Source organism: Haliotis asinina, chromosome 6 (genome assembly GCF_037392515.1).
Source record: "Haliotis asinina isolate JCU_RB_2024 chromosome 6, JCU_Hal_asi_v2, whole genome shotgun sequence".
NCBI lineage: Eukaryota > Metazoa > Mollusca > Gastropoda > Lepetellida > Haliotidae > Haliotis > Haliotis asinina.
In genome coordinates this window covers 58,840,610-58,856,444 of record NC_090285.1, presented here as the reverse complement: position 1 = coordinate 58,856,444, position 15,835 = coordinate 58,840,610, and the positions used below count along the sequence as shown (strand labels likewise).

Below are 15,835 nucleotides of genomic sequence, written 5' to 3'. Positions count from 1 at the left end.
ACCCACGCTCTATAGATGGAATAATGCTGAGTGTGACTGTAAACGAGATGCAGACAAGTGGTTAAAGGTGTTGCATCCATTTTGAATTTAAAATTTATTTCATTTCCTTTAATGTCAGGAAATCTGTATTTTCGTTCATGTAACCATGTACGAAGGGAGATTTCGCTATACCTTTGGTAGTTAACTGATTAAGGCGTTACAGCTTTGGACCACGCTATATGCAGGTCGACGTTTGAGGCCTATTTCACCGCCAGTTTCACAGCGAATCACACACGGTGAATGGCATAGCGTGATGCACTGAAGCTGTTCCTCAACCCCCTTTCTTAGCTGTCACCAACCAGTTGCCACAACTGGAAGTAAGCAATCGACTGGATAAAGGAAACAACCGATGAAAGCATGACAAACCGTCCACAACAATGGTAACCTTCTTAACAGCGAAAAGTACTATGGTCAAACGAAGTATGTCTGTCGTCTCTTAAACATAAAACAGGATTCATTCACTACTAGGGGATAGGGGTGTGGGTGTGTTGAGGACCTCAAAATCCACGGGTCTGCCACGGGGAAAAACTTCCGAACAGATTTAAATGACCCTAATGGTCATGTGAGTTTAGTTTCAATCCGCACTCAGCATATTTCTAGCTATATGACGGCGGTCTGGTCCAGACAATCCGATGATCAACAGCATGAGCATCGATCTGCGTAATTGGGAAAATGATGACATGTGTTAACCAAGTCAGCGAGCCTGACCACTCGATCCCGTTAGTCACCTCTTACGAAAGGCATGAGTTACTGAAGATCAATATTGTAACCCGGAGTGAGTGAGTGACGGTGGTTGTTGCTATTACGAGCGAATGTTTTAACAACTGAGCTGGCCTCCTGCAGCCGCCATCTCCATGACGAAAGTGTCCTATACATCTACATAAACTCTCCAGGAATTTCAACACCTCATGGTACAGGTACATTAAAACAAGCCAACAAACCAGTTTACATTTTTATTATATATTTGTATATATTTAGACTGTACTCTATAAAGAACGATAGCACTAATCAATATAGGCATAAATATTGGCTGTATAATACTGAGGTTTTTTAGTTGAAAAATGTCACTTTTATCAGTGAAAAACATATGGAATACAATTCTTTAATTGTTCAGTGACGTCATTGCCATGAACATGACACCATTGGATAATTGGTTTCACTGCCAAGATACAGTTGATTTGGGAAATCTGAACCAGAGCTGAACCCTTTAAAGTTGAAGGTTCTAATGAAGGATAAAATATACTGCTATCCCATGTTGAGGCTTGACAAAGGTTTAATGTTTACAAGAACAAGTGGCTGTCTGTGCTCCATCTATGTCAGAAACACACATTTGGGATTAGATGTACCAGACAATACAACATCTGGGAGTAGATGAACAAAACAATACAACATTTGGGATTAAATACTTGTGATTGTATGAACCACATAATATAACGCTTATGATAAGATGAACAAGATAATATTACACTTTAAATAATGGGAAATAGAGAATGATGCTTGGCTGGGTAAACAGGCACTATAACATTTCTGATTAGACATAACAGATTGTACAACATCTGTGATAAGAAAAATGAGAAAATACGACACATCTGACAAGATGAAAAATATTTGGCTGGATAAACAGATAATATAACATTTTTGACAAGATGAAACTGACAACACATCACCTGTGATAAAATGAATGAGGTAATATAACACGTTTGATAAGATGAAATAGACAATAATACGTGGCTGTATAAACAGACAATATGACACTTGTGATAAGATGAAACAGACAATACATACCTTATTGGATGAAAAATCCTGAACACAACATAGAATATACTTAATCCTTTATTATAAGTTCAGATGAATTCACAAGATTAATGGGTAAGTATATTCTCCAAACTGTTTTCCTCATAATAAATAAGTTGACATCCATAAAATTCTTTTCCTTATATATATCTCTTCTCAGTGCCATTTGAAAGCCCTTCCAAAATATACACAAAGAACTTAGTTAAGCATCCCTGACACATCTCACAATTGAACGAGCCCCGATCTTAATCCTTTGAAGCATATCTAGGACATGATTGGTCAGTGTGTGCAACAAAGGGATCCTCCTGTACAGAACCTGGACTAATCGGAAGCTGCTTTGCACAAGGAAAGGTGTAGACTGACCCTTCAGAAAATCAGGAGGCTGACACGGGGTATGAGGAGGAGAGTGCTGGCTGTCATAGACACTCATGGAGGTTACACTCTATATTGACCTTGAATCATGTAAGACATGCAAAATAGCATTTTATAACTTCACATTCACCAATAAATTCAACATTAAACACTCCAGGGCCATACCTGAAAAGACATGGTTTTGAATGAAATTCCATGTTTTTACTAAAATGAGCATTTATCATCCTTTTTTCTAAAATGAGCAATTATAATCTTTCTTTACAAAGGAGCAGTTATCATCTTTTTCTCTTAAATGAGCAATTCTCGTAAGAAAATCAACATAAGTCCAATCATCAACTCTTGTTATAAGTAAAAAAACCTCATATTTTTCCACTGTGGCCACCACGAACGGTTTCATGTACATGTTGAAATCCTACCATTCAAAATACAGGGATTCTTAATTAAGTTCTTTGTGCATATATTTTAAAGTATAGTCATGAACAGATGTCAACGATTTGAATGTTTTGCCATATATCTAGAAAATACAGTTTTCTGATTGGTTGATAATGACTTCTTACTTTTCATTTCTTTAGAGAGCTTAATTTGATGAAACATTGTTCTCAGATGACCTTGAATACGATGTCCTCCTCAGATCATTTTTTCACATGAGAAAGAACTAGGATCTGATTTAAATGAGATTGCAATCCCCAGGGGATGTGTTAGCTGGTGCTGTGCCTCCTGCATGTTGTATAGAGACCACATCGCTACAATGCCCCGACAGTCAGTCTTACTGAATGCATCAACTGAACATCTTCAGGAGTTCACTGAACGGTCATCCATAACACCCCCTATGTACAACACAAAGCTATTTAACAGCAGAATCATATGACATTGATACAAACCACCTCTGTACAACTATTAACACAGTAACTGCTGAATTGGACAAACAAACATAATTATGTACTAAATCATCGGTTCTAACTAAGCCTAAACATCGGTTTCAATAAGGTTCCCACACTTGTCAGTGGTGCTCTGCCTACTAACAACAACATTTAAATCTGGTGCATGGAACCATGGAACTTGGTATGGCACATACCATACCAGACAACAACATTTACATCTGGTGCATGGAACCATGGACCTTGTTATGGCACATACCATACCAGACAACAACATTTACATCTGGTGCATGGAACCATGGAACCATGGAACTTGGTATGGCACATACCATACCAGACAACAACATTTACATCTGGTGCATGGAACCATGGACCTTGTTATGGCACATACCATACCAGACAACAACATTTACATCTGGTGCATGGAACCATGGAACCATGGAACTTGGTATGGCACATACCATACCAGACAACAGCATTTACATCTGGTGCATGGAACCATGGACCTTGTTATGGCACATACCATACCAGACAACAACATTTACATCTGGTGCATGGAACCATGGACCTTGTTATGGCACACACCATATCAAAAGCATGATGACTGAGTTTAGTTTCACATCACACTCAGCAGCACTACTATATGCCTAAGGTCCATAAATAATCAAGTTTGGACCAAACAATCCAGTGATCAACGACATAAGCATTGATCTACGCAATTGGGCTATGATGATATCTGTCCACCAAGTCAGCAAGTTTGACCATATGATCCCATTAGTTGCCTCATATGAGAAGAATGAGTTACAGAAGATCAACTCTAAACCAGATCTACCCAAAATAATAAGGACAAATAGATTAGAATTTTCAATAATTATTTGAAAACAAATGAGCATTTATTTCATTCTTTCTTACAAAAATGTTGTACCCACATAATAATGAGTAACAAAGGCTGAAGGTTGTTTGATCGGTTGTCTAGAGGTTGGTCAGTCAATAATCATGATAATAAAGCATGCGACATGGATAACAACTTCTTGTTTATTGCATAACTCTCAACACTCTCAAAAGATTACATTGATTTCACAATCAGAATCTTCTTGGTCCATATTTGACACTGTCAGAAATTTAGTGTCACATAATCATCTATGACGACATCTGTTATCACTCAATAAAAACTAATATATTGCTTGAGAATATTGCCCATGTATTCAGTCTCCTGATGCAGGGAGTCGCGTTTAGTTACCTAAAGATAAAACTTATCCTCAGGTTCCTTACATACTGTACAGCTCATGTCCTCAGACCTTGATGAGACCATGTCCTGAATATAATCTCACAACTTGTTCAGCTCATGACCTCAATATACTCAAGACTTGTACAGCTCATGTCCTCAGACCTTGATGAGACCATGTCCTGAATATAATCTCACAACTTGTTCAGCTCATGACCTCAATATACTCAAGACTTGTACAGCTCATGGCCTCAATATACTCCAGACTTGTACAACACATGGCCTCAATATACTCAAGACTTGTACAGCTCATGTCCTTGAGATTCATACATCTAGTATGGCTTGTGTTCCCAATATTTTTGTGTAGTGCTGACCAACAATCACGCATCCCAAGATTCTACATCATCTGTCACACCAACACTTACACACACACATCCCACAGATGTCTAACCCACCTGTCACAATAAACAGCCACACCTTGAGAGTTGTGTATAACCCCCTGATCACACCAACATTCACAGCCACACCCTGACAACTGTGTATAACCCACTTATCATACCAACATTCACAGCCACACCCCAAGAGTTGTGTATAACCCCCTAATCACACCACCATTCACAGCCACACCCCGAGAGCTGTGTATAATCCACATATCACAAGAACACTGACAACCACTGCCCGTTCAAGCTGCGTAAAACACACTTGTCACACCAGCAGTTAAAGCCGACCCCCTAGAGGTGTCAAACCTATACTGACATATTACTCATCAATGTATCATTCATTACGCCAACACCTCCTTACTCCCAAGAAGTGGAGCATCATCTGATCGTTGTGCAGCTGCTATGGCAACATCCACATTCAAATGTTCACTTGAATGTCCAGCTAAGCTTTGTCCAGCCTGGATTTGACGTCTTGACTGTTCTTGATGGGACTGACTTCGCTTCAACAGTGACTGGAAACAGAACACAACATATTATTGGTACATTCTTACCATCATGAAGAATGTAAGAAAAGCTCTGAAAGCATCTTTCCAGTGTCTTTAATCATCGACTTAGAAAAGGCCTTTAGCTTTCATTTTTTATGTGCGTCAGCCTGCACCAAGAAAATAAGGGTTTCCTGCATCCAATCTCTGCATGTGTGTTTAAAACCATTCTTCCCTCTGCCAAAGCATAAATTGTGGTCAATGTCTTTTATGGAATCATTTTGTCAAAATCTTTGCTAGATATCCACGATTTTCCTGGAGATAAGTTTTCATCTACCATCTACCAAAGATTTCCACATTGGTGTTTCAACAATATTTGATCAAGTTGTGGGATTATACATGCCACCACACATTAATACATGAAGATGCCACCACACATTACCACATGAAGATGCCACCACACATTAACACATGTAGATGCCACCACACATTAACACATGTAGATGCCACCACACATTAACACATGAAGATGCCACCACACATTAACACATGTAGATGCCACCACACATTAACACATGAAGATGCCACCACACATTAACACATGAAGATGCCACCACACATTAACACATGAAGATGCCACCACACATTAACACATGAAGATGCCACCACACATTAACACATGTAGATGCCACCACACATTAACACATGTAGATGCCACCACACATTAACACATGAAGATGCCACCACACATTAACACATGAAGATGCCACCACACATTAACACATGTAGATGCCACCACACATAAACACATGTAGATGCCACCACACATTAACACATGTAGATGCCACCACACATTAACACATGAAGATGCCACCACACATTAACACATGTAGATGCCACCACACATTAACACATGAAGATGCCACCACACATTAATACATGAAGATGCCACCACACATTAACACATATAGATGCCACCACACATTAACACATGTAGATGCCACCACACATTAACACATGTAGATGCCACCACACATTAACACATGAAGAGGCGAAGAGAAATGAGGTTTAATATCGTACTTCAGAATATTCCGCTCACATGACAATGTGCATGTGTGCATGTGAGTAGCTGCTTGTACTAGCCAAGACTTAAGCTTGTCTTTTAGCTCTAGCTCACTGAGATACCATGCTGCACTTAAGCATGAACACCCCACTCAGACACATTACACTAATTCAAAGCCAACGAGTCCTTCTTGTACCCGTTAATGACGAGCACCAGGCAGGAACCAACAAGTACCATTTTGATATGATGTTGCCAGGGACTGAACACACAACCTTCCGCTCTATAGGGAGGCTTTTCAACACATGAATATAATACATCAGAGTTACGCATGCACACAGTCTTAGGAGCCCTGTTATTCATTTACAAAACCTTATCAAAGAACATTCAATCTAAGCTAAGCTTGAGGGACCGCTGTCAAAAGACTGTCACATTCTGATTGCAAAGACAGTGTTTTGTGTAGGTATATACACTTAGCAGCTTCAATGTCAGCAGTTTATCATACACCCAGTTTGTCTGCAATGGTATAATACCTTTTTATGGGCCATTGCTTTAGCCAGCTGTATCCGTTGACGAATCTGTGTTTCATCTGTCTCATCCATGATTTCTTCCTGCAAGAGCTCCTCGAGTACATCCTCTAACGTGATGATCCCCACAACCTGCAGCATGGGGAGGACACAACCATTAGTAACACGATAAGCCTACACCAGTTCCCAGATCCATTTCCACATTTCCTGTGATCATGAATCAACTGCCTATGATTTTTATTAATAGCTCATGCACAAACACTAACAAAAGGGAAAAGTAAGGAAAGGGAGGTAACTGTTATGATACTGAAATCAAATGGACAACTTGTAATTCGTTCCATAAAAAGTGATTATTGAAAGTTCACTGTTTCTGTGTCAAAATTTCAATCATAATTTTCAATCTATATTAGGACTGGTTTGTCTAGATGCCATGTTCTTGTTTTCAACCACAGATTATTGAGGCTGGTATGTAATTCGCATTCTGATTAGTACGTGAAGTCAAGAGATATAGCCAATCAAAATGGCAAATGGAAAAAAAAGGATCAGTAATCTGCAACTGTGTAAATCATGGGAATGGATTGAGGGTGTAGTATATGTTAGTTGAAATGAAAGTGCAGCAATCCATATATCTCATTATAATGTCGCAAAGCAAAGCATTTGTGCATGGGATGGACCATAGCGTTCAATACATACCCATATAATATTATGATATTACAAAATATTATTCAACCTCAATACATTTGATATTATTATCACATATTGCATAAATAGACATTTCAACAATGTAAACAGTATTCATAATTATTATCGACCAACCACCATTTCGTGTATGTTATGTTAACATGTTTCTTAATCAAGTGGGACGACACAGTGATGAGGTGGACATGGAGATGAGGAGGACATGAGGAAAATGAGGACATAAGATAAGGAAGATATGGGGATAAATACCAGGAGGACATCTGGACAATAAGGACATGAGATAAGGAAGATGTGGGTAAGAGGGACATGGGGATCAGGAGGACATGGGGATAAGGAGGACAATGGATAACAAGGACATGTGATAAGGACAGAGGGATAAGGAGGACATATGGTTGATGAGGACATGGGAATAAGGTGGACATGAGATAAAGAAGGCACATGATGTTAGAGGACATACACAATGTGGGAGGCCATCAGGTATTTCGGAGGACATAGGTGATGTAGGATGACTACATTAAATGGACATTCAAGACACAAGCAGGACACAAGCACGGCAGACACAAGTGGGGAACACAGTGAAGAAGCTGATGAAACAGGACAGAATTTTGGATACACTCACATCTCCAACTTGTTGTGGACTGTCATGTTGCAGGTCATCTTGAGACTCTCCCAACAACGGGGTTACGTCATCTGTGTTGTTCTGCAGACCATGAAGTTGTCTCCCCTGATGTGATTTCCGCACTACAGCCAAATGACCTGAACAAAGCCATGCAAAATTGCTGTTATATCGTAATGTCAGCAATAATAGGTCATTATCATATGTTCCCAAAATCATTTGGAATATATAATTATTACCTTTCTTTACAATATAAATGTCCAGTGGTAGATATGAGTATGTTCTCACCGCAACATATAAAATTCAGCATATGTTTTAAACAGTCTAAGTAAACATAGTCTCAGAATATTTCGCTACACTCTACCACTGAGTCTAGCAAAACCTAGTAGAAGGTCGTGTGAGGTAATCTTTGAGCGACCAATGACCGTCCAATCAAATTCAAGACAGTTAAATAGATTTAACCAACCAGACAACGGCTACTATTTAGGGATCGGAGGGACTTTCAAAATATTCAGGTCACCCACACAGATCTCTCCACAAACAAAAATCTGCATATAACACAATTATTTGGCCTGCAGTATATACGTTTGGTTTTTTTTTGTTGACATGGTTACCATTAGTTAACATTTCCGCAAGATAACATCCTTGAATATTGCCAAAAACATTATTTTCAGCAACTGTTTACTCACAGTTGTCATGGTTGTGCGTACGCCATGTGCATAACCCGAAACGAGCATGTGCTAAATAGCATTTTAAATCGTTTGGGTACGAGCCTTTATGAGATAAAAAGTTCAAAAGGTATGTGCAAATGTGCACTTTTGGTAAGCTGTGTTCTGACTGGTCAATCTCAAAGGTTACCTGACACGACCTCCCATAAGGTTTTGTTAGACTCGGTGGTGGAGTGTAACGAAAAGTACTGAGGATAAGTTTACTTAGACTGATGTTTCAAAAAGAAAAATGTTTCATGTAAAAGTCATGTAGTTTGCGAATCGATCAGTTTTAAGGCCTACAACATGTCACCTTTGCCAGTCTGGAAGAGATTGATGAGATCATGCAGAGGCTTGACGTCATCAATGAAAATAACTGGGCGGAAGTACTGTGGGTCAAGCAAGAGGCTGCTGACTGGAACAGCATCGTCTGGATCTAGCTTGATCAAAGTCTTCATCAGCAGCACGGCCTTGATCTGAGATCTAGATCCCTCATACACTGGGATGCGGGAGTGTCCATGAAACAAGATCTACAGGAAGTAAACAAATGAGTGCTTATGGCTGTGCTCATTTGTGAGTTGAATGTGTTTGTGGGTGAGTATGCAGGTGTGATGGTGTGTTTGACAGTGCGTGTAGGCATGTGTCAGTGAGCATGTTTGTCATTAAACGAGTGAGTGAATGAGTGAGCATGTTTGTGAATGAGTGAGAGTGTTTTGTAAGTGAGTGGACGGGTGAGTTGATGTGTTTGTGAGTGAGTAAAGGAGCATGCATGTGAGAGTGGGTGAGCAAGCAGAGTGAGTGAGTGAGTGAGTGAGTGAGTGAGGACAGGCTAGTATGCTGGCCAGTATTTTTTTACTATGATTTAAGCACTATTCAAGCAATATCATAGTGGGGTACACCAGATATGGCTTAACAAACTGTACCCACATATGGCTGTGAAAACATGAGGACAGTAACTGGTCAATGGATATGAAAACACCAGGTGTTCTACAAAATCAACCCACCTGTGTCATGGTGTTGTGGTCCATGCAGGCATCAGAGCTAATCATGAAGACATTTTCAATGTTCACCATAGCATCCTTTGCAGTTTTACCCTTCAGGTCTAGAGCTCCCTGTATTACAAAGAGAAGATATATTGACGATGACAGTATGTCAGACATGTGACACATTATCATAATTACTTTTACACATGAATGATTATATGCTAGGATGCTATACTCTGGCATACTTTAAACTTGACCTCCAACCCACCTTGATCATTAGGACTTCATCCGTTGTGAGATGCTCTTCATCCCCAGATCCATCCCCTTGTCCATGCAGGTCCACCAGGACCTTCAACTGTGCACGCCTGAAGAATGTGCCATGGTTACTACCCAGGAGACAGTCCAGGAGCTTGGACAACGGCCAGCTCACGATGAAGGTCAGCCCCATCAGGATATAGACTAACCTAGATTAAACATACACTGTAAGTACTCAAGTTGATACAGTCACTGTATGTACTCAAGTTGATACAGTAGATTGCATGCAATAAATATTATCTATTGCCAATGTCATTATTGTTCTGTGCTCAAGGACTTACAGTAGGTGTATTCCATGAAGTATATATTGGGTAACCCTAGGTCCGTAGACTGAGTAATTGAGCTTAGTTTTACACTGCACTTACAAATACTCCAGCTATATGGCAGCTCATATAATAAGCTATATGCTTCTGTTGAGGGGAATACAGTCTGATGTAGCAGTGTTACCCAAACGTGTAGGCGTACATAAGACCATATTACCTGAGATTTATAATACCGCCATCATACAAAATATATTATCTTATTTTCAAGATTAATAAGCTCACTACCGACTATACGACATGTAAACATAATGGTGTCTGCCTCTTGACTGGATTTTTAAAATCTGAGAAACATTATCTGACAAGCTTAAAACTGCTATAAAAATGGTTGATTATGTTTAAGTTGAGAGTGCAAATGATGCAACATATAAAACAGTTTAAATAAAGCAGTGAATATGCATAAAATATCTGCGTACCTAGTGCACTAAAAAGACAGTTAACTGAATGGTTTCCAAACGTTGTGCACATGATATTATTGTTAGAGATAAAGTTTCTTGACTGAGAGTTTGTCACTTATCGTGGCAGTGGGTAATATATTTTATAATTGTCACCCTCCTCGGAGGGGAGACATGGACACTTGTTAAAGTGTCGATCACCAATGAAATGAAAGCATTCAACATGAAGGTAAGACAATGTCCTTTGTTGAAGGAGATAACAGATGTAATAAACAAAGTATGTACTTGTTAACACCAGGTTCATATTGTCGTGTGTTCAAGGAGATACATGCAGCATATAATAGATAACAACAGGTGGATATTTCCTTTGTTGAGGCAGTTACAAATGATATACTCACGGAGCAAGAGTTGCACCGATCGCCAACCCGAACCTTGTACATAGAGCCTGTGGCACAACTCTGAAACACATGTACAGACTTGGGGTAGAACCTACATATACTTTACACAAAAAGGTACACATACAACTGGATAAAGATATAATCATATACATCTGCATGAGTTTGAAATTACTGTGTATGATGATGTTTTGATCAGTGATAATCCATGCTTGCCATAAAAGGCGACTGTGCTTGTAGCAAGAGGTGACCAACAGGATCTGGGGGTCAGGCTCACTGACTTGGTCGACACATGTCATCAGTTCCCAATTGCGCAGGTTGATGCTTGTGTTGTTGATCACTGGATTGTCTGGTCCAGGCTTGATTATTTACAGACCACCGCCATAAACTTGAAACCCACATCAAGTAAACAGTTAAAACATAAGATCATTGAAGCTGCAAATATTCACTCAAAATCAAAGTGCACAAATCTGGTACTTCAAGTATTTTGTACTGTGCATTTATGAACGGAAATCAGTTACTAAACAATCGATGGTTACACATACTATAGATGCATTAATTGCTACTGGAATCAATAGTTCGATGCATCATTACATCCAGTGTTCGTGTTAATGCAGAAACCTCCTTTTTCACGCAAAAAAACCATGCAAACAATATTTTGCAGGCATATAGACGCATAGATTCTGATCTACTTAGTTTTAAAAAGTATCTTTAAACAGAGACATATAAAAAACCAACAATAAATTTTGAAATCATTCAGGATTGTAATAAGCTTTTAACACGCAAAATATTTAAACTATATATTTATAATTTTTATTTCTGCATGCAAGTGTACCTACAATGAACACTGGTTATAGCTATACACAATCACAACTCACTCTCCAAAGATGAGGACTGCTGTGACTGACACACAAATGGCAATGATTGGGTCAGAGATACGGTCTAGAAAGATGGGCATAGCTTCAACGGCAGCAGCATTAGCGAGCAGCAGAGTCACCAACAACAGATGATGTCGTTTCACAATGGGCAGTATTCTCCGAGCATACTTCTGTTCTCGAGGCATACCCCCGTCCTTAAGGATCTTGAGGGTCATCAAGTCAAGTGACAGCAGGCCCATGGTCAGTCCTGACATCAGACCTGAATACAGAGGCCATTATACAGACTGTAAGTGTTAAAAATTACAACTCCATTCATTTCTATCTTCCTTGGGGAGCTGGGGGAGCCTAGTGGTTTAAGCGTTTGCTTGTGATACCGAAGAGACCTGGGTTCAATTCACCACGTGAGTAAAATTTGTGAAGCCCATTTCTGGCCACTAGTACCCACTAGTCTATATCAAAAGCTTGTTTCTATTAGAAAACTAGACTTTAATATAGGCTAGAGGACCTTGAGAGAATTAGAATTCTGATATTCTGATTGTTGACGTAATGCCACTGGGCCCTAAGTTCAGATAATCTAATCCTGTAGGTTGCTGTTGTTTCAACTGCGTTGTTTATCGTTTCCTTGTTAACTGCTCAGTGCTGATTAAATACCTGACCTGCTTTACATAGTTTTTTATCATTAATAAAAAAAATCACTTAATGTCTTGATGAAACTTCAGTACTGGGGTTGACTCCCAAAAACATGTCCCTCTCCCTCTCATGACACCTGGGAATCAGGATGACTCCTAAATTTTCATGTCTTGTGCAAATACTGCGGCTTATGTAAATTTTCATAGAAACACCAGCCATCAGAAGTATCTAATATAGGCAAGATGTAAAGCTAAACACTATAAATTTTGAATGTATAGCAGACTTGTACACTATTAAGTGTTTTTAACATGTTTTATTTAACATTGCAGTCAGCACTACTCAAGTGACTGTGGTTTGGAAACTGTTCTAGACCAGACAAACCAGTGTTTGACATTACTGATGAGCACCTACCCACCATATCACTAAATTTGACCATCCAATCCAATTGTCTCTTTCAGCAAATATTTCTTGATGGCGACCTGTAATACCTGGCGCTGGTATGAGCCATGTTTATCATCTATTACCCTGACAGACTCCAGGGCAATTCTTCACACAAGCCTTTTCAGTTACACTCATAGATGCAATGTACATAATTCTCATTCAAATCAGATAGTATATTGTTTTGTGTGTAATTGATATATATATTTTTAGAACAATGTATAATGAGGGGGGAATTGGCCCACATTTAGTTCACTGAACCTTTATTCCAACTGTTTAAAGGGGCACTGATGCACACCGATTTCCAGGGGCTGGTTGTTCGTTTTGTTATTGTTTTTCTCCCATGAGTACCCGGATGATATCCCAGAATTCGTTACTGGTTTGTGACCTCTGCTGCACAGCCCGCATGAGCAATTGAGAGTTTAATTATAGACAAATCAACTAAGGTGAAGTCATTTATACTTCATTACAAATGTATTATGAAAACAAATGAAACACTTTGAAGGTTAATCATCTGCCAGTGGTAGACATGGTAAAAACTATTAGGTCGGAAAAAAACGAAGTCAATGTACATCTTTATATTTTGTCTCATAACCCCAATTAGTTTATAGTCATATTTGTATGATTTTGAAAATTAATAAGAGAACACACAGTCTGCTTATACTTATAATAAATTTCTAACATGACTGCCACATTTAAACATTATATGGACTGCCAATGTGGATCCTATTTCACACACACCCTATGTGCGATCTAGTGTGTGTTTTCTGTCATATAGATTCTGCTGAATGCTACAACAAATAAATTCAAACCAAAAGTGACACATCGTTTCAGGTTTCAGGTTGGTGAAAACCTGATAAACCTCTCATTGGTCACCCAAGATAGCACACCTGGCAACTAATTGTATGATGTCCACCATTCTAAGTAATTTAGTTAACCAATAATGAGCAATCAATCAATCAATGCAATGGTGGTCAATTCTTTGAAGGGAGGATGTTGTTTTTACACTCGCACTTTACGACAGGGTGTAGTCACTATAGATTAGCACATCTACACACACTGCCTTTTGACAAATCTTATGTAGAAGAAAAAAGTAATTCATCAATCAGTGTGTTATCAGTTAATCCTTTGATCGATATTTGTTTTTGTAACTCAGTTGATAAACCCTCTTGCATCACTTACATGCACATATTACATAACATACAATATACTTGCCACTACAGACCTTAATTTATAATGTTGAGTATTTACTCCAAAAATGCCAGATGGGAACCTTCGTTGAGTAATCTGAGTGGTGTTACCACTAATTACACCTGTTATATATTCATTAACTGACCATGAAGTGAATGATGACAAATGACAGGTGTAGGTATGTACCATCAAAAGCGAGTTACAGCAAGGAAGGTGAAATCTCTGTGTCGCATGCAGCCTGAAAATACTGATGCGCTGAAACTGTTTTGAGGATACCAACGGAACTTCGTTGTTACGTAAGAAATACATGCAGGCAGTTTACTGTGTACTTGGGTAAATAGGTGTGATCATATTTTTTTTACGTAACAAAATTTTCAGATTTCTCTACCAACAGCAAAGCCATTGTTTTTAGTTCAAATAAATCAACTGTGTGTTTTTATTATGATAGATAATAAACCAGGAACTATATGAAAAGCTTTGCAATCTTTCGGACTAATATGAAACAAATGGCTTGCTATGTGCCTAATTGGATCAGTCAATATACCATCCAGGCATCAGAAAAAAAATACACTCCTGGGATATTTTGCTACAATCAGACAAGCAATACCATTTACATTGGACATTTATAGTTACAGGTGTCATACAGCTATCACATTACCACTATATCATCTACTGCTGTCTGATATAAATGTATGGGGCTTTCAACCAAATTGAGAAAACACAATCACTGTTGTTCAAGTCGCGGCCTGTCTGCTGACGGGATGATCGCAACTGCCATAACTCTACCTGCAGTGAGCACCAGAGCCACATAGATGGCCAGGTACACCCAGAACATCTTGTCATGGATGGTGAGGCGAGCCTCCGGGATGGTGTATAACGTCCCATTACACAAAACGCCCTCCTCCAACTCGGTGCAGTTTATAAACATCGCCATGCTGAAGTGACACAGTTAGAGTTATCTCCCCTTGTTCCGGTCTTCTTTGTAAGATTTGTAGTAGCGCTTCCAAGGCCTTACGCCCACCACCCCAAGCCAACATCGGCTTTCGTATCCTCTTTGTTTCCTGACTGGATGGACGTAAAGTGCCCTGAGGCTGTCATTACTTTTGTTTACACATTCCCATAGTCATGGTCTTGTTTTGCAAACTAAAATTTCCATAGTATGTCAAGACAAAAGTTACAGTCAGAAGTTCTAAAAAATAAATAAATAAATAAATAAATAAATAAATAAATAAATAAATAAATAAATAAATAAATAAATAAATAAATAAATAAATAAATAAATAAATAAATACAAACTTTGTTTAACATCTGTCTAACATCCTCTGATTCCTGAAATGAAGCTGCACTCCCATTTTTGAAATGTACATTTGTGTAAGATGTCTGAGATACCTATCAATTGTAAACAATCATCTATTATGTTAAAATCAATTTCTGAAATTTCTATGCTATCT

General features: G+C 38.8%; 1 protein-coding gene across 1 annotated transcript; it reads right to left on the bottom strand.

The window, feature by feature from the left end:
• Nucleotides 1–977: 977 nt before the first annotated feature.
• Nucleotides 978–15,346, bottom strand: LOC137288254 (uncharacterized). Its single transcript, XM_067820718.1, has 9 exons — nucleotides 15,171–15,346; nucleotides 12,126–12,384; nucleotides 11,251–11,310; nucleotides 10,091–10,286; nucleotides 9,844–9,951; nucleotides 9,153–9,369; nucleotides 8,136–8,272; nucleotides 6,824–6,949; nucleotides 978–5,260 (listed from the first exon to the last, which is right to left on the bottom strand). Exons 1-9 carry the CDS (start codon nucleotides 15,316–15,318, stop codon nucleotides 5,090–5,092), a joined length of 1,422 nt encoding a protein of 473 aa, XP_067676819.1. The 5' UTR covers nucleotides 15,319–15,346; the 3' UTR covers nucleotides 978–5,089.
• Between the last annotated feature and the right edge of the window lie 489 nt (nucleotides 15,347–15,835).

What these genes read in the sequence shown, in the direction of transcription:
- LOC137288254 (XM_067820718.1), bottom strand. Translation starts at nt 15,318, where the DNA reads ATGGCGATGTTTATAAACTGCACCGAGTTGGAGGAGGGCGTTTTGTGT. An exon ending in TCTCTTCCAGACTGGCAAAG is followed by an intron (nt 8,273 to 9,152) that starts GTGACATGTTGT and finishes GGCTTTGTTCAG; the next exon opens with GTCATTTGGCTGTAGTGCGG. An exon ending in AAGCAATGGCCCATAAAAAG is followed by an intron (nt 5,261 to 6,823) that starts GTATTATACCAT and finishes TTCTGTTTCCAG; the next exon opens with TCACTGTTGAAGCGAAGTCA.